This window comes from Mastacembelus armatus, chromosome 15, assembly GCF_900324485.2.
Source record: "Mastacembelus armatus chromosome 15, fMasArm1.2, whole genome shotgun sequence".
Lineage (NCBI taxonomy): Eukaryota > Metazoa > Chordata > Actinopteri > Synbranchiformes > Mastacembelidae > Mastacembelus > Mastacembelus armatus.
Genome location: NC_046647.1, coordinates 537,996 through 559,993, shown reverse-complemented (window position 1 = coordinate 559,993; position 21,998 = coordinate 537,996). Strand labels below are relative to the sequence as shown.

At 41.3% G+C, this 21,998-nt stretch overlaps 1 protein-coding gene across 3 annotated transcripts in view; it reads left to right on the top strand.

Annotated features, from left to right (window-relative positions):
• The window catches only part of birc6 (baculoviral IAP repeat containing 6), a 150,548-nt gene that overhangs the window by 125,987 nt on the left and 2,563 nt on the right, over positions 1-21,998 (top strand). For all 3 annotated transcript variants that reach the window (XM_026309255.1, XM_026309256.1, XM_026309254.1), the window contains exons 66-72: positions 4,923-5,068; positions 7,181-7,291; positions 7,843-8,060; positions 12,096-12,257; positions 13,696-13,773; positions 15,359-15,547; positions 20,495-20,629. In XM_026309255.1, the coding sequence (XP_026165040.1) occupies positions 4,923-5,068; positions 7,181-7,291; positions 7,843-8,060; positions 12,096-12,257; positions 13,696-13,773; positions 15,359-15,547; positions 20,495-20,629 (1,039 nt within the window). The remainder of the gene's footprint in view (positions 1-4,922; positions 5,069-7,180; positions 7,292-7,842; positions 8,061-12,095; positions 12,258-13,695; positions 13,774-15,358; positions 15,548-20,494; positions 20,630-21,998) is intronic.

The following is a 21,998-nucleotide window of genomic DNA, read 5'->3' as shown; positions in this document are numbered from 1 at the left end:
GTGGTGCGGTGCTGTGCGTGACGAGGGCGAGCAGACGTCCGTCCAGAGCATCCGCGCGTAGGGGGCGCACTAGCGGTTGGAGTGGAATCTTTAGCTGCTGTGCCAATTTACTATCAATGAAATTGTCGTCTGCCCCCGAATCCACCAAGACGGACAAAGGCCATGTCCGCCGATCGACTACAAGGGCAGCCGACAATGATATCCCGGAGTCACCAACACTTCTCGAAACACGACTCGCCAGTACCCCCAGGTTTACTGGTGAGTCGGCCCTTTTAGCCGCCGTTCACAAGTTCTAATGAGGTGGCCAGACTCACCGCAATAAAGACACAACCCCTCGCGTATACAGCGCTGTCGCTCCTCCGGACCTAACTCGGCCCGGCCGAGCTGCATGGGTTCCTCTGGTTCCCCGGAGGACTGGTAGGGGCCTGTCGAGGGCTGGGACAAAGTTGGTGCAGCCGGGCGAGACGAGGGAGATGGCGGCCAGTACTGAGGCTGACTCCGTCCGGCCCTCTCCTGACGCCGCTGTCTGAGTCGATTGTCCATCTGCATCGCCAACTGTACAAAAGAGAGAAAGTCAGTAGAATCGTCCCAACAGGCTAACTCATCCTTCAATTGTTCAGACAATCCCTTCCTAAATAGCTCCTTCAACTGGCCCCCTGTCCACCCCGCATCTGCTGCCAAGGTTTTAAACTCTATGGAGTAGTCCACCACACTCCGGTTCCCCTGTCGGAGCGCTAGTAGACCCTGGGCAGCGTCTCCGGCGTGGTCTGGGTGATCGAACACCTGCCGAAACAAAGAGGTAAATTGTTCAAAAGACAAGTCAGTGAGGGTAACTGAGGCGGACTGCGCCTCCGCCCAGGTGAGTGCTTTCTCCTGCAGTAATCCCAGAACAAAGGAAATCTTGCAATCGTCCGTTGGATATGCTCGAGAGCGAATCCGGAAAATGTTCGCACACCGCAGGAGGAAACCTCGACACCCCCCTGGGTCGCCATGGTAGGGTGCAGGAGTGGCGATGTGTGGGTCAGGTCGCTCGGTCTGCAGATGAGCCGGTTCGGCGACTCCCTGCGGCGCTGAAGGAGCTGGAGTAGGCGGGATCGCTGGTGAGGTGACCGGGCATAGCCACTGCGGAAGAGATTTGGTGAGTCATGGTAATTAGTTGCTCCCGCATCTGGCTTACCTGGGTCATGAGATCCTGGTTCATTTTCATCAAGGCTCCAAGAGCCTGCTCGTGTTCTCCGAGCAGAGCTCCCTGTCGGGACAGAGCTTCCTAAACCGAGAAGCCTACTCCAGCTCGCGAATCCGCTGGGTCCATGCTTTTGGCCAGTTCGTTCTGTCAGGAATCAAGGCGGGACCCAAGTGCGGATTCAAAAAACAAAGGTTTATTCAACACAAGATCAACGGAGAACGAAGGACCTCCAGGAACGAGCAGGGATTCAGCTTGTATCGAGTTCCAGCCGTAGATCACGGTAGGCGTGGGATCTGGAAGAGGGAGAACAAAAGAACCAGGTAAGTAATTAGTGACCAAGGTGGATATCTCAAAACAGACGGATCTTCCACTACCACGTGGGTAAACGGACGAACTGGCGCCGAGGTTGTGAAGATCCAGGGCTTTTATGGAAGCAGGTGAAGGTGAGTGACAGGTGGAGCTCATCAGCGCCACGGCCTCAGGTGACGCACCTGCAGACAATCAACAGGACAAGACAACACACACTGGGGAAAAAGGGAGAGAAACAAGAGGTACAGAGGAGCCCGTACTGCCGCCTCATGACAATAGCTCAGCAATGCTATCCTGCTAAAGTGACTATGGTGTCAGTGATGATGGCAGTATGCTTAGCTTAATTGATTGTTATTTTGCATAAATAAATAAATAAAGACTGATGCCAACGTCTATGAATCCAGAAGTTGGTTTAGCTAATTCCTCTGTGCTGGATACCTCCGTTTCTGTCCTAAAAACACATATTCCTCATGAAATACACAAGGTGTGTTGGTCTGAAGATAGAGCTGGATGAAAAATCTTAAGAAGCAGTTATAAGATTTTCATGCTGAGGGAAACCACATTTAATGGAAGTCAGTCAAAAGTTATCAAAAGATTTCACACAAAAACATGAATGTGAACTTTATTGTGGTGCGAAAGAAATTATCGGAGGATTCATCCACTGGAAATCATGTATATCTGTGCAAAGTTTCATGCCAATCCTTCTTATGGATGAAATCCAGGAGTCACCAAAGTCTAGAATTCATTCATCTTTGGGTAGTTTGCCAGCCTTAGCTAATTTTAAGCATTTGTTTAGACCAGGGGTCTCAAACTCGCGGCCCGCGGGCCATTTGCGGCCCGCAGGACGATAGTTTGTGGCCCCTGCCTTAATATGGAAGTTTAATGTTAGTGCGGCCCGCAAGTTTGATATGTATGGCACTTTAAGGGGGTCGCACACCGAACGAGAAACGCAGCGTCTCGTCTCGTCGCATCGCGCCACGTCTTTAAAATTATTAGTGTACGCACACCGGCGGTGCCGTTCAGCGTCTGTCCGTGGCGCCCAGCTACGACTCAGGACGCTGTTCAAATTCCTGCCACGCCACAGAGCGCCTTCTGCATGGTTTTATATTAAATAACATCATATTTCTCTCAAATCGTCGTTAATACATTATACAAAGACACCACTGCTGCAAATTACTACTTGCATTGGTTTTCAAAATGTAAGCACAATTAAATGTATAATAAACGTAGTCCTTTTAATCTTATCTAAAATTCAGGATTAGTTTCTTTATTTTCATCAGATCATTATTTTGCATATAAACTGTGCATTATGCACTGTGCATATTCTTCATTACCATAAAATGTTAAATATAAAAAATAGATATTATAAACTGAAACCGAAACTAAAATGGAATAGTAGTATCTGTTTAATAAAAATACAAAAAAAAACTTTACAAGCTAACGTTAGCTTTTACAATGTAGTTGCCTAGACAACAGATACAACAAAAGAATAACAGACTTAACAGATCATATTTATTACCGATTGATTTATTTTTATTTTTATTTATTTTTATTATTTTATATTATTTATTTTCTTATTAATTCTTGTGTTTATTTTTTATCTTATTTTGTGTTAAAAAATAAAAATAAAGAGATTTAAGAAGATTAGAATTTTTTTAACAAAGCTTTTCTTGTGGAAAACCTGATGGATTATCTTATCAGCCCCTGACCCTGCTGTTGCAGATTCCATCACTACTAGTGAATAGGTCTAATAAGTGGGTATTTTATGTTACACCTTACAGGTTTATAGCTGATTTACATAAACACACAAATGCTGAGTCTTAGACAGCCTTGAAACATACAAGTGCTGGATCTCACGCCCACACACTGGAGCTTTAATGAAAGAAGAGCCTAAAGGCAAATGGCCAGTCAGGGATCATGATCACTTAGAACTGTCTCAGCTACTCTAGTGGTAGTCTGTCTGCTGTGCTTTAGTCCAGCAAACAGAGAGATAGCTCAGATTTGGCTAGGATTTCATTTTATAACAGAGGATTCTGGGATGAGGGTTGCCTAGCAGCTGTTGATCACACATAATAAATTTGCCAAGAACCCCCCTCCTTGTTTGTGTCCAGCTTATGAACACAGGCCCATTATTTACTGTTTTAGTTCTGTTTTTGATCCCTACCAACCACCAATCGAATCCCTGGTTCTTAAGCTCCACTATATTGTAACTGGAAACAACTGTGACAGCAAACCAAAATATTAAATGCACAAACTGCACAGCTAATTAGTGAAATTTGCTCTAAAGATGTCTAAAGCGAAGTGGTGCTTCAGACCATAATTCTTTATAGGTTTATCACTTCAAAAGCAACACCTTTCACATTGTAACACTGTTTCCACATTGGCATTTCATCCAGTTTTAGTGTAAGATGTGGCTGGGCACTCTTCTGTGCATTCATATTGTTATATTGTCATTATCAGTGATCACTGATTGATGCTCCAGCAGCAGAATGAGGGTGGGCTAACCTTCTGTCAACACACATTTTAAATGTCAGTCTTCCTTAAATTCTGGTTGAATTTATCAGACAATCAAGTAATGGTAAAAATATCAGATTTGTCTGCAGCAATAGCATGGTTCTTATGAACAGGAATTTCTCCTTCTTACTTCCTTGGTCTACTGTGTGTGTGCGCATGTGCCTCTTAGTAAACACGCAAAAACTACTTCCATTAAATACATTTACTGTATGTCAGGCTTGAGCTAATCATGCGAGCTGATTGCAGACTGTACTTCATATTGTAAACTCTGGTATGGGTTCCTGGTTCAATTCAGTGGAAAAGTGTGTCCAAGCTTTTGACTGGTGTAGCTGCAGTTTATAGTGTACTTTAATGATACAGTATCTGCAATGCTGTTTTTTGTTTTTTATTGAAGTTAGTTGATTTTTGTGTGTGTGTTAAAATGTGATCTTCGGTCTAATTATTTGCTGAAGTGATGACACCTTCTCGATTCAGCTCCTATTCAGAAACTGTTTTGTTGGAAATTCCCCCAAGAATAAAAAACATATCAGACATGAGTGTCATAGAAAAATTCATCATTTTGACTGTGATTGAATATTGAATGAAAATTATTTTGTTGACCTTAAGGTGGAGGACAGTTTTAGCTGCACAATAGCACAGATTATTGTTGTGGTTCTTTAAATTTCATGCTAGCTTGTTCTGGCAATCAGAACTTCCCCATCTTTACACCTCACTTCTCTTTGTACTGCTGTTATAAGTATTTTGGTTAGAACTGGTTAAATGTGTGTGATGTAATAGCCACAGGATGTGTTGTTTGAAAGGTAATGGGACAATAATAAGTTATATCGTTTACACGCAAAATTGGATAGCTCAAATTTAGGTGACCAGACATCATCCAGTACTCTGTGGCTGAATGCATGTTTGTATTTTCCAGGTCAAAGAAAGATAAGAGTAAAGGCATGCTGAAGACCGATACCTCAGATCCCGAACCTGAAGGGTTGACCCTGCTGGTGCCAGACATCCAGAGGACAGCTGAGATAGTGTATGCTGCTACTACCAGCCTACGTCAGGCCAACCAAGGTAGGTGCAATGTAGAATCCACATGGTTTTATTGCTCAACTCTGTAGAAGCCGATTTCACTATTTGGTTTCAATCTCAGCCTGAAAAATGTTGCTTTCCACCAATGCATAATCAGTGATAATCAGTTCATGGGAACCCATTTCCAAAACAAACCCAATTTCATGTAAAATGTATTTGAATTAGGAATAGAACAGAAATGTGAAGCTGTAACATGCAGACAAAAAACAAGTCTGGGCCATATTTGGTATCTTCACTCTTGCTCTGACTAACAGCCTCTGCTGGATGACAATCCAGTGTTTTTTCATTCTCCTTCTCTGAACATGATCTAAATTATTTCAGCAGGTCCTAGTTTTCCTCTCCCTCTCCCTGCCCACTTGATGTAAGGCCAATGAAATGGATCTCTTAAGTTTATTTTTTGCCTCTTTTTTTAAAGTTGAAAGTGACCCAAACTCACCTGTAGTTATTGTCTAAAACATCTTCTAATGTGATAATTGTGGCTCTTAAGGTATTTATTGATCAGTCATAAGGTATTGTTGCTCCACAACAATCTTTTCTGAGGTTCTGAAATCTGTCTCTGTGACACAAGACACGGACCTTGAAGGGCTAAGTACACATCTCAACTAGTTTTCGTACATGGAGATAGAAAGAAAACAAGAGATCCTTCTAGCAGCACCATCAATAAAATGCACACCCCATGATGAAACATTACACATTTCCCATCATCTTGTTACTACATGGTACCCAATATTAATTATCCCCCACACGCCTATTTTATCCAGCTGCCACCAGAGAAGTTTTAAGTTTTAAATGGCCATCTAAGTGATCACTTAAGTGAGGCTTTGGACATTAGATGTGTTGGAAGCGTGTATGTGGGTAGGGCATGGAGATGGAAGATCAAAGCCATATCACTTCTCAATAAAGACGTTGATATGATAAAGGATTCAGCAATCACATCTTACAGAGTTGTACACTGCGTAGCTTACAGCATTAGGGCTTGACAGATGGAGAATCAGTTAATTAGTACAGAGGCTTTAAGAAATATCTCAGTGAGAAACCATGATCAGACAGGAGCAGCACAGTATTGACTGAGGAGAAGTATTACTCAGAAGCATTGATTACAGCTGTCGTAACTGCCAGGGAAAAGCCAAGTACTGTAAATGATGCTCTCAGTGGCCCTTGTGCTTTTATAACACTTCCTGTGGTGCCATGGATTCTAGTGCTGTTCTTTTAATGTGCCGCAAAGGTAAGTACGTGAAAGTTCATCCTTGGAGTTGGAAAGAGTTGACTGAATGCTTTTGGAAAAAGTTTGTTAGTGGAATTTTTGTGAAAGTTTTATGTGCAGGATTTTATTTTCCTGATAGTTTTCAGTTGAACTATGCTTCGGAACATAGTTGACAAATGAATGCAGTCAGATGATCTGTCAGGTTATAAACAAAGCAGAGGATGAAATTACTTTACAGTAAACACAAAGATGAGCACTACCAGCACTAATTCCACAGGAAAGCTTTTTTCATTTACAACCTGTCTGATCACCTCAGTGCTCCTGTTCCCTGCTCAGTTTGATGTCACGCTGTTCACAGAGCTCAGAAATGAATTGAATTCAGTTTTATTACCAATGCAATAAATCAAAAAAGTGTATGAACTAAACTAATTCTGTACTGACTCAGAGTTCATTTATTTTATACATTTTACATAATTTGCATTTGAAACACATAACTGCAGGTTAGTTTTTAGTAGGATACATTGGATATTCTGCAGAAAGAATCAGTCCTGATAAAGTTGATATTAACAAAACATATCTAAACATTGAAATGTATGTGTAGCTTAATGCAGTCGTGTAGAAAAAAGTAATAATTATAGTATTTTTACAGGACAGTCACAGGATTTGTCAGTAGATATAATTGTTATAGTTATTTCCATCAGGATTGTGCTTCTTTGTGAGCATACCTGTATAGGTGTGTGTCTGTTTAACAAAGATTAGTACACTCTTAGGGTAGCCGTGCAGCATGTTCGCAGGCAAAGCTGTTCTATGCAACAGTTGCACTCTTAATACCCCACCCTGTTCTTTATTCCACTTTTTGCTCCCTTCTCATACCTTAACCTCCCCACCAGAGAGGAAGCTGGTGGAGTCTTCAAGGAAAGCGTCAAGCCGACCCAAGCCCCTGTCCATCCTGCGTTCTCTAGAGGAAAAATACGTAGCTGCCATGAAGAAGCTGCAGTTTGGTGAGTTTGTTTGCTTTTGTGTTGCTGTGTCTATGTGCAGTGCATGTACATTTCTGTTCACCCAGTTTAAACATGGGAGCTGCTAAAACAGCAGCAAATCCTCACTGTCCATAATGTCTTCATGTCTGATCTGTGACAGGGACACAGGCTCAGGCTGTGTTCCCATCCTGCTTATTGCTTTAGTCTTATCCATCACTCACCTGTGCTGATTTCTTACAGTTTTTGTTGTTTGTAAGCAGCTTTATGTTGTTTCCATGTGCAGACAGAAAAACTCGCCTGTGACAATGTCATTTTGCTAAAATTTAAACTAACATTCAGTCAAACTGAAAGACGCTTTTGGTGAAACAAATGCTTGACCCCATGAACGGCTAGTTAGCACTTCTTACTTATTAACTTAATTGAACTGCAGTTGGATTTGATATCCATATAACCATGGTCAAGATGAGAAATAACTACACTCTAAGTTGTTATTTTAAGCATTCAGAAATGTCATGAGAATGAGTACATTTCCTCTGCGCTCAACTACTTCTACTTGTCTCCTCTCTGTCAAGACACATTTGAAATGGTCTCCGAGGATGAGGATGGAAAGCTTATGTTCAAGGTTAACTACCACTACATGTCTCAGGTGAAGAACGCCAGTGATACAAACAGCGCAGCTCGATCCCGCCGCCTAGCCCAGGAGGCGGTCACTCTGTCCACCTCTCTCCCCCTGTCGTCCTCTTCCAGTGTCTTTGTCCGCTGTGATGAGGAGAGACTAGATATCATGAAGGTAAAGTAGCACTTTATCTGGTTCACTGTTAGACCTGGCACCATAGTAGGGTAAACCATACGACTCAGTCATTTGTAAGTAGGTCTGATCACTGTTGTGCATATCACAGTTAAGTATGTTAGAAAGTTATCATGGAATTGAGTAGTAAAATAATTCCTTTTTTATTTTGAAACCACTAGTTTGTACAGTGTGTAAGACTGTGAACACTTGCCTTCATAAGGAGACTTCAGACTGCTTCTGGTGTTTTTACCATATGACTTGTCATTGACAGCTCTTACTCATTCCCCTAGTGACATTTAATAAATGGCTCTCACCCCACAAGTTGATTAATCGCAGTCTCCTTTACGAAATGTCAAAATCTTCATTTGTTTAACTCAGCATCAGCAAAAGAACACTAACTATGGATAGCAGCATGCCAACAAGAAACTTCTGAATCAAAGTAGAAATAAATGGGCACATCACTGCAGACAGTGCAATAATTTTGTAATCAGGTTGTCAAACTATTTTAGAAATCCAGAACATGACAGTAACTCTAACTTAAAATATATTGTTACCACAAAGCAGGACCACATTAACCCTCTGGGGTCTGAGGGGGTTTTGGGGCCCTGGACAAATTTTGACTGTAATCAGCACAAAATGGGCTACAATAATATGTGAGCAGCAAGTTTATACATGGTTGTGTTTTTGAGAAAACAGTGTTTATGCATGGTTAGTGAAAAACTACAATTTTTAAGTCACTGAAATAAGACCATAAAACACAGAGCATTGGGTCACAAGACTTTGGAGACCTGCATGTTGTTGGCGTGTGCAGTGTGTTCACTTCACAGTGATCTAAAAGTCATCTTGTTCACTCATTCACAGTAAACAATACACTGATTTAAATTTTCTAAGACACTTTTTGTACAGAAAGGCCATATGCAAGACAGTGTGTCTCAACATGAATAGTCATGTGATTTACCTGAGAAGACAAAAGACGCACTCAACAACCAGACAAAGACACGCTTAATGAGCCTTTCAGTCAATGTAGCTGAGAGGGGATTAGTGCAGCACAATACAAAACAATGCGGAGCAAAACATTCGTCATTTGAATTAAAATCAGTGTTTTTACTCTGAGGACAAACTAAACTATTTGTCTCTGTGTGGAATATAAGAAGCGCTTCTTCACCTGTGTAACGCGCCATCATCCAAACACGCAGAAAAAGTGAGTAAATTCTATGATGAAGTTTGATATTTTGTGTCATTTCTCGGTGGCGTGCACATATTTACCTGGTTCACCTGAGATTATTTACATGTGAACAGTGAACAGAGTACAAGGCGGGATAGCATTACTTGTAATGAGGTGAGACAGGAAAAAACGGACTTCTCCTTACATTCATACGGATTAAATAAAAAGTGATGATTTGTTTTCGACTTGAATTGTTTCATTTCAAAGAAAACATTTCAAACTTTCTAGTCATATGTTTCTTATTTTTATGAGCCAAGTATTCGCTGAGATTCTGGTTGTTTTATTTACGCGTCTGTGAAGAGAAATGGCAGAGACAGAAAAGACAGACAGCGCACCCTGTCGGCTTTCTTTATTTAATAAAAGCACAGCGTTTTGTTGTTATTATGATGGTATACCACTAAAACTAGACCCTTTACAGATTTGAATGACATATTTCTTTTATCTGTACGATCAGAATTGAGTAATTTAAGTTTGTTTCGGCGTTATCAGAAGAAGATGCGTCAAAAAGTGCCGTTTGTCGACCCCAGAGGTTTAATATATTTTAGACATTGTGTTCACAAAGAGCGGTAGAAAAGCACAGATCTCTGTCCTCAGCCAACAGTTCAGTTACAGTAGATCTACTGAAACCAACCCCCAAGAACAGCATGGCCTCAGCAGCTGGTGAGGTGGAAATCTCTTGATCTGTGAGGGGTCAGGGCATTAGTTCATAGACTATGTTTGTCCAACCTTATCACAGTTGGTTTGACACTTAACACTTACACACCAGATTTAACTGACTTTGGTTGGAAGTGCACTGAAGTGTTGCATTTGAATGATCATGTCAAAATAAACTAAAATGCATGAGCAGCGTTCACTGCCCTGAAGAACCCTTACAAATGTAGTTGCCGAGTCATCTCACTTTTACAAACCTTGACAATATTACTCAAGACTTATTTGGTGGTTCAGACATGGGTCAGGGTATTTAATTGCCCTGAAAGACAAAGCCTTTCACACTTTGTGAGAATATGTTCTGTAGAGACTCAACAGGCTGTCTGTCAGGTGGACAGGCAGGTATTCAAGCGTTACAATGCCTTTGCAAGGCATCAGCATGACATGATAGTGTCTGCAGTCTGCAGAGAGCTTACTCGCGCATGCACAACACAGACATCAAAGACAATTAGATAAGTTAGATACAAGTTCCGCTAGTGTATCTGGATGATCTCACTAATCCAAGCCTTAAACAGTGGTCGCACCATAAAGTGACATTTGCTTGTACACACAAAAGAGGTAGCTTTCTTGCTTTTTCCTTGAAATGCTTTTACCCAGACAGAAAAGGTTAAATAAAAGTTAATGGTGCAACATAATTTAATGCCTTTGTCTATTTTGGACTCTCCAGCTTTTTGTCCACTCAAAAAGTCAAAGGTAACTAAACTTGATGCAGATTTCTTGAAGACATTTCACCTATTATTTGAAATGCTTCTTTGGATAACTCGTTTCCTCCCACAGTCCAGTAACATGTATGTTAGATTGATTGGTGACTCTAAATTGCCCATAGAGAGTGAGTGTGTGAGGTTGTTTGTCTTTGTGTGTCTATATGTGGCCCTGCAATGGATTGGTGACCTGTCCAGGGTGTACCCCTGTCCTGCACCCGAAAGAGAGCTGGGATAGGCTCCAGCAGATCCCCGTGAACCTGGTTAAGGAGTAAGCGGATTTAGATAATGGATGGATGGATGGCTTCTTTGGATAATGTGTGCGAGGTAGGGTTGTTGACAGGTTGAGTTGTTAGTCCACGTGGCTGTCATGTGAGTCATTAGAATAACGTGTCACTGAGTTGTAACGTTGTGCAGTGTATTGGTGTCTAATAAGCCTTCAGTCTAATGGTTTCTAAATGTGGAATTCTGGTATCATCGTCATTATTTCATGTCTCCTTGGTACCTGATGAGAATATGAGTGACCCAAAGCAGCTTCTTGTGAGAGGTTTTAGTACACAGCTATATCCAGGCAGCCATTTTCCAATGCTTCAGCTGTACTGTAGTCCTACATTTCTTGCTCCGTCTCTTTCACATGGTATATTCAGTGCTTTGTCTTTGTCACTGTTGTCTTATGTCTTTATAAGTGTGGGTGTAGTGGCAGAGTTCCATCTCACTCTGTCTCCCACTCAAGGAAACATCAGGTTTCACTCTTATGCCTTGTGTGTGAACTGAAATGCTTCTAGCCTTTTTCCATTAGACTGTGGCCACATTGTTTCCTTAAGTTTAAATATTGTGTCAAGTCACCCATGGAGATTAGTTCAGCTGTAGTCACAGCCAGTTACTCTGTCTCTAGGTTTTCCTTTCATTGATCATACAGAATACCTTGAATCCAATGGCACGATGTCACGAACCATGAAATCTTTGCCTCAGACTTGTGATGGGTAATCAATCACAGTTAGCATTTAGTCTGCTTCCAAATCTACGTACCTACATTTTCTTTGTGTGGTAATGGAGTAGCTGGAAAGTTCACCTTTTCAAAGCAATGAAATGTTGTTTAGTGAGAAAATAAATTGGATTTTGCTGCAAATGCCATGAGTAATGTAGATCGTACTGCCTTCCCCTTGCTATCGTCATACTTTAACTTGTTTGTTAATTACATTATTATGGCTGTGGGAATAACCTGAATGAGAGTGCACCATTTCTCTATTAATATTCAGTCATTTGCCCTTTGTTTAATCTATATTGACTCTTATCAGTGTACCCGCCTTTCTTTAGTTAACCTTCTTTCCCTGTGTGATTAGTCACTAGCCTTTCTCAGGCAGTGTTATATTAAAGCCCTTCCCCTCTTTGTGTTTACAGGTACTCATCACAGGCCCAGCTGACACCCCATATGCCAACGGGTGCTTTGAGTTTGATGTTTATTTTCCCCAAGATTATCCCAACTCACCTCCACTAGTCAACCTAGAGACGACAGGAGGGCACAGTGTGCGCTTTAACCCTAACCTCTACAATGATGGCAAGGTCAGTGTTAATGTTAGTTTTCTATCAAGTACAGTGTGACTTAGTTTTGATGGCAGTTTTGATGTTTTGATAGCAGCATCTCTGTATGGAAGTCTATAACTGTGAACATTATTTTAAATTAAAATCATAGATTGATTTCAATTTTCATTTATATACATGCTGTGTACTGTATGCCAAAATGAAAAAATCATTTTTTAATTTACTAAACTCAAAATGAAAAATCAGTATTTTTCCATAATTGTAAATGAAAATTGCAAATTGGACTTTTAAATTTCAATTAGTCCTACATCTAAGCAAAATGTAGGTGCAATGGACTATGGCCTTTTTGTAATGCTGTGGTGTCTGGCTAAGGTTGTCATGGCAGACCTATATTAGCAAACGTGCCCTTAATTTGAATGTATTCATACATCATGCACACACACAAAAAAAAGTTTCCAAATTATATCATTTTTTAGAGAAAAGAGCCATGGATTGAGAGAGCCGACTTGCCGTCTAACAAACACTTCTCCGTAGACTTTGTAGGTGATGGAATAGGAAAAATAACCTAACTAGTTGTCCATCAATCGCCCCATATTGGTGCTGAATTGTCAAATTAACCTGGTGTATCTGAAGAGCTTCTGAGGTCGGTCAGATGTCCGGTTTTTATTTAAACTTGATATCTCTCACGGTTTCCTTCTGACATGTTAGAATATACAATATATAGCTTCCCCACTGTGGCCTTGGCGTCCTTTCATTAAAGAGTTGAGGTTCAAGGAAACAGCCCACTATCACGGTTAATGAGAGAGAGATGGCTGGTCAAATGGAGGAAAGTAAAGGCAGATCCATGAGATTAAGCTTTTTGATGCGTATTAAATTTAACTGGAGATCTTTTTGTTCTGCTTTTATGAATTTTGTACAAGTTACTTATAGTCAGAATACACAGCTTGATGGACCCCCATTCAGAACTAGCATGGTCGTTAAAAGAATTATTCGTTTATTTTTTTTTTTTCTATTTAGATAAGATTATTTATGTTGAAGTCCATAGGCCATTATTCTAGAACAATGGCCAGAGTTAGAAAATGCACCTGCCACCACATCTAAAGCTCAGTATATTAACACATTATACCTTGTTTTTTCAATCTGAACCTTTGAGAAACCTTTGAGAAAATGCCAAAGTATCTTTCCAGCACTTGAATGAGAAATGATGCTGCAACCAAGTGTGTGAAGGGGTAGACACATGTAAGCATTTCTGCTTGTTGACATACTGTGTGTTTCATTCTTGTAACACAGGAAGCTTTGTGAATTTCAGAAAGCTGATTATATAAAGTTCCCAAAGGTATCTCGCCCTGAAATTCCTAATCCTTTGTTTGGTACCAATGCATGTGTTAGTGTGGGGCATGTCCCATGGTGCTGGCATTAATTTCATAATTGTTTAAATTCTTGTTTGTGTGTTAATCAGGTATGTTTAAGTATCCTCAACACATGGCATGGGAGACCAGAGGAGAAATGGAACCCACAGACCTCAAGCTTTTTACAGGTGAGATGAAGACCCATCATGAACGTCCCCTGTCTGAGTGGATCAGCAGGGCTACTGTCAAAGTCTGTGTCACAGGCTATAGTTTGTAACTGCCCTGTCATTACATCACCAGCGGCTCTGTATTAATGGGCTTTCGACAGCTGTCATGAAGGATCCTTTTTAAAGTCAAGTTAGTATTTTGCTTTGGTGACAGTGTGTGGGTGTTAATCAAACCCAACACAAACCAGTATCCTTTGAAGCTGCAGGTTATGCCTGCACACACACATCACTCATCTTGAAGTCAGAGTCAGTTGGCTTCAATTCCATGTTTAGACCCAATTGCAGTCTGTTGTTAGACTTGATTTAGTAGACTTCACTTTTTACTCTGCAAACCCTGTTTGTGATCTTATCCCTGTGGTCATTTCATTTTCTCTTCATCTTTTCTCTGAAACCCATCTTAAACACCTCAGTTATCACTGAGATTTATTATTTTGTATTAATAGTTGACCTGTCAAGCTACAGAAAGAATTTTTGAAAAAGAAAATGTTTACTCTGTGCACTTGATTTTTTTGTGGTGTGACACCAGCCGTGAATGCGAGTTGTTGTAGAGCTGCAGCTTTCAATAATAATTGCATTTTTACCCTTTTCATGGGTAAGAGAAATATTTTTGCTAGCCATGGTTTTTGTAAAGTCTAATTGGTGTTTTCATCACCTAAAGCTTTAAGGGGTTGCAGTTACAGTGTGTGCATTACACAGTGAGTTGCATTAAGGGACTACTGGGTATCCAGAGTTCTTGAACACGTTGACACAGACCAACATCACTATCTGGTTATTTGCCACGCACATATTTGCATTCATTTTTCATTTATATATTGAAGCCTTGCAGAAGGCTTGCAAACACATCTCACCTCTTTTTTTTTTTCTTTTTTTTTTTATTCCCTCATTTACTGGGTTGGAAGTGCCTAGAGACATCTCCCATCGATTATCATTCCAGTTAGCATGCTGCAGATCAATACTGGAAAATAAGGAGTGGGTTAATAGCAGGGGAGTGTGCTGGAATGAAGCCGTCTACTGGGGTGGATAACTGCTCTGAAGTCTGGCAACCCAGTTTTAGACATCAGTTAAAGGTCACTGGTATCCACTTGATGGAGCATTTTCAAGTTCATCCAGCTCCATCATGGCTGGGGCCAGCAGGCAGGCCTCCAAGCTCAGGATCGTCACTGTTGGTAATGAAATGGTTTGGAACAGACAGTGATGCAGGAGAATGTCTGTATTCTCCTTGAGACGGGCCAAAGCATTTATGTTCTACAGCTGTTAATAGAGACACATTTAAAACTGTGTTTTTATGGGGCCCAATTCTTTTGTGCTTTTGTGTCTCGTCAAAGTGTCCACCATTCCCAAAATCATTTCAGAGGATCTGGATGTTGAGAGTGTTTACCAAAATATGAGGGCCATGCCCAGTGCAGTTTTCATCCAAGCTCTTTTGGAAACCAAGGTCACGTTTAGAGTTCATAATTGAGTTTTTTTTTTTTTTTTTGCTTAAACCACAGCCATAATCTTGAATATTTTCATCACATAATTCCTAATATTTGTTGATCTGCTGTAGGTGCTAGTGTCGGTGCAGTCCCTAATCCTGGTGGCTGAGCCCTACTTCAACGAGCCAGGTTATGAACGCTCCCGGGGTACTCCCAGTGGCACCCAGAGCTCACGGGAGTACGATGGTAACATCCGGCAGGCCACCGTCAAATGGGCCATGCTGGAGCAGATGCGCAACCCCTCACCATGCTTCAAAGAGGTAGGAGTCTTGTATGTTATTTATATTATAGTGTTGTTTTTTTTTCTTGTTTTGATTTTGTTTATTTTTTAAAAAGGTAATGATCTCATTCTGTCTATGTGAAGTACTTTGGTCAACTTGAGGTGCCATGTAAATAAATTAGATTTGATTCACATACGAGATACAGTACTCCTTCAGACCTCACAGCTGTCATCATTTATGCTCATATTGGCATAATCAGTTTCTTCAGCCTGATTCATTGTTTCACCGACAGGAAACGTGTAGGGACGGAGGTTGTGTGACATACAAAATCAGTCAGCAGCCAGAATCTAACAGTTGATTGTGCAGCAAAGTGGCTTGTGACCAGTCGGCCACCAAGCCCTGCTGCTGATACTCCCAACTAGCACTATTCTTTGTTCATGATACTCGGCTTGTTGATAGGCAAATTGTGTGGATCAGGATAGGAGGGGAAGGTAAAATGCTTAACACTCATTGTTCACCAGTTTTGGTGCTTTACAGATGCAATCATTTATTTGTTATGTATCATTTACCTGTCAATTTATCTATTTATAATGTGTTACTGGGTTTGTTTCACTTTACATTAATTACAAAGTTATAATGGAATACAGAATTATTGCCCATAATATACTGGCCACACACCTTGCCGGTCTTGAAAATTTCCACCTATTTCAGTACTGAAACCAAAACAGGACAGAAAAGCCACCTCTTGTCCCAAAGGGCTGTTTGGCCACACAATATTAAATCCCCCTATTATTAATTCCCTAGAAGATGAAATTGTCTGGAGGTTGGCCTATCCCTCCTCTCTTCCACATTTTTTTTGATTTCCTGCGATCCTTTAAATGGCCCATGGTGAGATGGATGGTGCCAGGGAAGATAACAGTCTTTCAACCTGCTCATCGAGCAGTTCTTCAGAGGAGACTGAACGAGAGAGAGGGGGTGAACAGAGGGAAAGAAAGCGATACATTCACCTTGATTGGGATTACATGAGACAAACTTTGTGCAAAAACACAAAAATACAGATTAGTACATTTATAAAATTATGTTTTGATATTTTACATAATTATTGGTTATTGACTGTGCCAAAAGGCTTATTTTAAACCAGCCAAAGGAAAAAATCTGAAGCTCAAAAGGTTCATCTAGGTAATGACCATTTAATCTAATACTGGTGCTTCCTTCTGGAAAGAAGTACTGAAAATCAATGGTTATGTTGCACTTGTCTTGTAAGATACCCTCAATATGAACCAGTTGGTCTCTGTTTTGTTGTAGAGGTCTGATTTTGCTCTACAGCATCAGCAGAAACTTCCATATCAACCTTTGCCTCTCCAGCTGGTGTCTCACTCTTGATGAACGAGAGCAGGCCCTTTACGGGCAACAGCTCCACTCTTCCCTCACGCTGTTGTTAATTTCTTCCATTTATCCATCATCTTCACCTAATTTTGAATATGCTGTATCCTTCTCTCAGAAAATGTCTTTTAACAATCTGTGTTCATGGGATTTAGAAGTCCTGCAGACTTTATCTTACAGTCCCTCTTAAAAACACTGCTAGGAATCCATTCTCCATTACCACTTTATTTGGTGAGTTATTTCACTTTTCACTGAAATGATAATACAGCTGTAGAGTGAACAGTTATCAGCTGAGCCGTGCAGACCAGTAATGTGCAGTATAATAATGGGGTCTCCAAACCAAACCAGCTGGTTAATTATTTTGTGTAACCAGTGGAGCAGTTGCCAGTATCCAATGTTCACCTTCTGTGCCAAGTTTTTGTTAGTAAAGCCTTTTGATTTACATAACCATATACTAAAAGTGCTATACAAATGAAGTTTAATTGACTGATTGAGCTACTGCCTTAGCGAAGAATTAGTCTTCTTAGTCCCTCTTCTACCAAGAGCTAAGAAAATAGCTTTTTTAAAAATTTTAAAAAAGCTATTTTCTTTCCAAACTGCAGCTGAAAACAAAACCATCTTGAGTGAGTGAACGAGCAATGTTACTACATGCTATTTATAGTAGTAGGATACAGTCCTGAATTATACAGCAGAAGATTGTCAGGTAGAATTAAGGACAATGGGTTGCACACTAAAATATGAAACATTTTGTGTGTGTGTGTGTGTGTGTGTGTGCAGGTGTTAGTGAGAAGCAGAAAATTATACTACATTTGTAAATGTGCATTTTTGAGGTAAGGAAGGACCTCGCCAGGTATTTACGTGTGTTGGAGAGCGGAACCAACATTATCACATTCACATCTGCACTGAAGTGTAGAAGGGCCTGTACAGCCACTGACAGGTGACAACCTTAACTAGCTCCACATCATGTCCTCGTAGTACAGCACTGTGAGATGAGGGTCAGTGTCATGATCTTGACCATCTAATTGATAGCTGTATGAAACTAGGGGAGAGGATCATGCTGAGCCAAGTAGTAGTGGATGTTGAATCCACTTCATGCACTGACATCTGGAGGCCATGCCTAGATAGCAGGGCCTAATACACAAACACACAAAATGTGCACAGAAACACTGAGCCACACACAGAATTCTTCCCATTCACTATCCAGTCATCACACAGTAACAGTCACACACACCACTGTGGGAGGAAGTTGTCCTGATGGGGAATGGGATCATTCAATTCAGTTTTATTCGTATCACAATACAAATCACAATACAAATCATCTCAAGGCACTTTACAAAAACAAAAAAAATCCAACAAATCCCTTATGAGCAGCACTTGGCGACAGTGGAGAGGAAAAACTCCCTTTAATGGAAGAAAAATCCAGCAGTACCAGGCTCAGTTTCGGCGGCCATCTGCCTTGACCGTTTGGGGTGAGAGCAGAGAGAAAAGAACAGCAACAATAAACAACAAATAGACACTGCAGGTTGGTGGGGCCAATAACTGCACATCAGCGATATACAGCTCCAGGACCAAGGACTCCTGCAGAAGATATATGGTACTGGGTACTGTATTAATTGTTTTTTTAAAAATCTCTGGGGGCTTAGTGTAAATAAGTAGCCAATAAAAACCGCACATCTGTCGCTAATTACAATTTCAGGTTCAGTTTTACACATATGTACAAGACGTCCTGGGTAAGAGTGAGCACTTTTTAATTAGCAATCATTTGATAGTAGAAGAGATATGGGGTGTTTTCCCCTTCTGTAACAAACTTGATATGCTGGTGACAATGACTAGACAGTCTTTAAATCTGCATGCTCAGGTCACGAGCAATGATGGAGTATTTTTCGAGCTGTGATGTTTGTAGCTCACTGTCGGTACAGCTCCCTCGGTGCCTTTGTTGCGCTCAGTGGGTTGGTGCAGTACAACAACTGTGCCATCTGGCAGCAGAAAGTATGGTCAGCACTGCAATAGCAGACTCCACCCACAGAGAGCAGGTTTAGGGAACTTGTGATTTGGACACTAGGGTTAGAAACATTTATGCTCCAGTGTCAGAGAAGGTTATGGCTGTGGTCAGGTTTAGTGGGGCAGCTCAGTAAATAAAACCAACAAGAAGAAACTTTTTGAATGACTCTTGCCCCCCTTGATGCTGTGCGTGTTGAGCATTTCCACACATCCCTTCTTGGCTCTTCATCCTCCCTCACTTGCTCTGTGGAATAATGAGTGGACAGCATTACCTCAAAGGTCACTGAGTTTATCTGGCAGTCTGGGCTCTCAATCAGAAGACCTTGTCCTTAATGCATAAAGACAGCTCAGTGTACACGTGTACATTTCTCTGTGTACTGTACCAGGGTGTGTGCATCCATGAAAACTTGTTTCATGAAAGGTACTTTGTAAAGGCACCATGATCTGCAGTTTGTTCTTGATCTGAGATGGTTTGCTTAAAGAGCTTCCTTCTGTGCTGTGACCAATGGCTATGTCCAAATATCAAAAGTCAAAGAGCTGCTGGACCATGCCACAAAAACCCTTCAGGAAAACACCCCCTTTAAACCACCACACATCTACAAATAATGTCAGGCATGTGCTTCTTAGTTATCTTTCTTATCATGACTTGTACATGGCTTCTGTGTCTGGATTCCTGTACCATATCTCAGCAGCAGCCCATGTTTACCACTTATCTGTGACCTTGAAACATTCCCTTTCAGCTGGGGACCGTCATACACCTCCTTGGATGCGACACAAGCAGCCGAGGACGTTTGGGAGGGTTAAGGGGGAGGAGCTATAAACAGAGGAAGAAATGGGAAGTAGTGACAAAAGTGGAATGAAGATGGAGTGAACAGAGGGAGATGTAGAAGTCCGAGAGAGATTAAAATGGTCCTAACACCAAACCCACCCCAGCACGCTGCGTCTGTGCCTCTCCCAGGAACAGCAAATCAGCAGCCGCCATAATAACTAATTTACTCCCTCCACCAGCAGTGCAGCAGCTACAGACACATGCTCTACATCGCTCACTGCATACTAATGTCTCAGCCCTGGCGACTGTTGCTAGGAAGTCATCTGGAGGAGCAGGGAAGCAGGAGACTTAGCAGACAATACAAATATCAATATGATACAGCGCAAGAAGGAATATGTTGGTCATACAGTAGAGTAAAGCCAGTGTAATGATAGACCTTTTTAGTTAGTGTGACAGATAAGGCTCTGGCGTGAGACACTAATGATATGGACTCATGAGCTGAGGGAGAAATTGAATCAAATGACACAGTCACCTCTTCACCTCACTCCCGTGTGTGAAACAGAAATATACAGTTTCAGTGGGAAGTAGTCACACAAGTTCTGTATATCTTGTATCATTTATAATGAATAGAAAAAATAATGCTGAAGAAGAATAAAATAGCTGTGAGTAGATCAGCTGTAGATTACAGGCTTGTTAGGCTATGCATCACCCACGCTGCTAAATTCTATAGAGAAGTTTGCCCTTGTAGCCAGTTTTTGTGACCACATGAACAGCTGTGCCAGGATTCCCCTGGTCTGTTGCCCTCTAGTTGACCACTCTATCATATTTTGCAGGTGATCCACAAGCATTTCTACTTGAAGCGAACGGAGATCATGTCTCAGTGTGAGGAGTGGATTGCTGACATCCAGCAATACAGCAGCGACAAGAGGGTCGGCCGCACCATGTCCCATCATGCTGCTGCACTAAAGGTAATGTCATTAAAGGTTGGCAGTGTAGTGAAACAGTTGTCAGTGTCACAGTCTCTTAGGCCAAAGTTTGCTGTTGTGTGCACATGCAGTTGTACCTATACCCACCCTCACAGTCATCCAGTAAGTAACAGCCATTCTCCTGCAGTGCAGGCTCAGCCCACTCTGCTCCACAGAAGTGCTGTGCAGCCCACAGAAGTAACGTCAGTCACCAAACAAGAAGGACAATCGATATACATTTGAATCGTGTTGTTCTCCCTCTTGAGATCCGCATAGTGCTGCAGGATTCAACGTTATTTTATGTGGAAATGCCAGAATGATTAACCTCCACTCTTTTGACTGGGACTTTTGACTCAGGGAAAAAAAAATTTGGATTTGGTCATACAGCTCACTTTGGTAAAGGTTTGAAGGGCTGCAGTGATATGATTTTGTTGAGCTACAGTATCAAGATTGCTAACTGAATGTTCAGATACATTGGGTTGAAATAATGTTTAGTGGTGAATATTATTATTTAAGGTGCTTAGGTTTCCTGTTTTCATGCTGTATAGGTTTAAACAGAGAGCCGGCTCTGAGCAGGCTACTTCAGTGCATGAAAATGCAGTTTGTGTCCTGCTAATAAACAGTGAATTGGCTGCAAGGGACAGTGGGCCCTCGACAAGGAGTCTTATTTCATGTCTGACTGCTGACTGCCCCCTGAGATGCACGCAGGAGCTCATAATATAGAGATACACACATTCAAACTCAATAACCCACACTGAATGTACCTATGGCTGCTCTCCTCTCTTCTCCCTGTGGCAGTAAATAGGCACAATTAATCCACAGTGTAAATATTCCTGAGCATAGCCAGCTGCAGATCACTGGAGAGAAGCATTTGCATTCTTGTCATTTAGCTTCTTAGTCTGAAAGTAAATGTTCTTTTTTTCAACCATTCTGCTTTAATTTTCCATTTTATGCTGTGTTGTAGCATTGGTGTCTTTTTTATAGTTCATATTATATATTTTTATAATATATATCAACAAAGGGCATATTTTGCAGGATGTGATCTCAGCATCTGAAATTCAGCATTTTTTGTGTTTGTCCTTCACTCACACAACTGAAAACACCTGAAGCTGCTCAGTACAACCTCTGTCCGTCTGTGGCCACTGAGCAGCTGTGACTGCAGCAGTTAGAAGCCGAGGGCCCAAGGCCCCGTCCAGATTTGCTGTATCTTAGATTTATTTAACTGGTGCAACCATAAAAAATGTGCACTCTTTTGCTCTCCTTCCATACTTTCTAGTTTTCCAGATGACAAAGCAGCCAACCATCGCTAAACGCAGTGTATGTCCAGGAATTCACTAACTCTCAGCCGACTGTGGACGTTAGTAGGATGGGG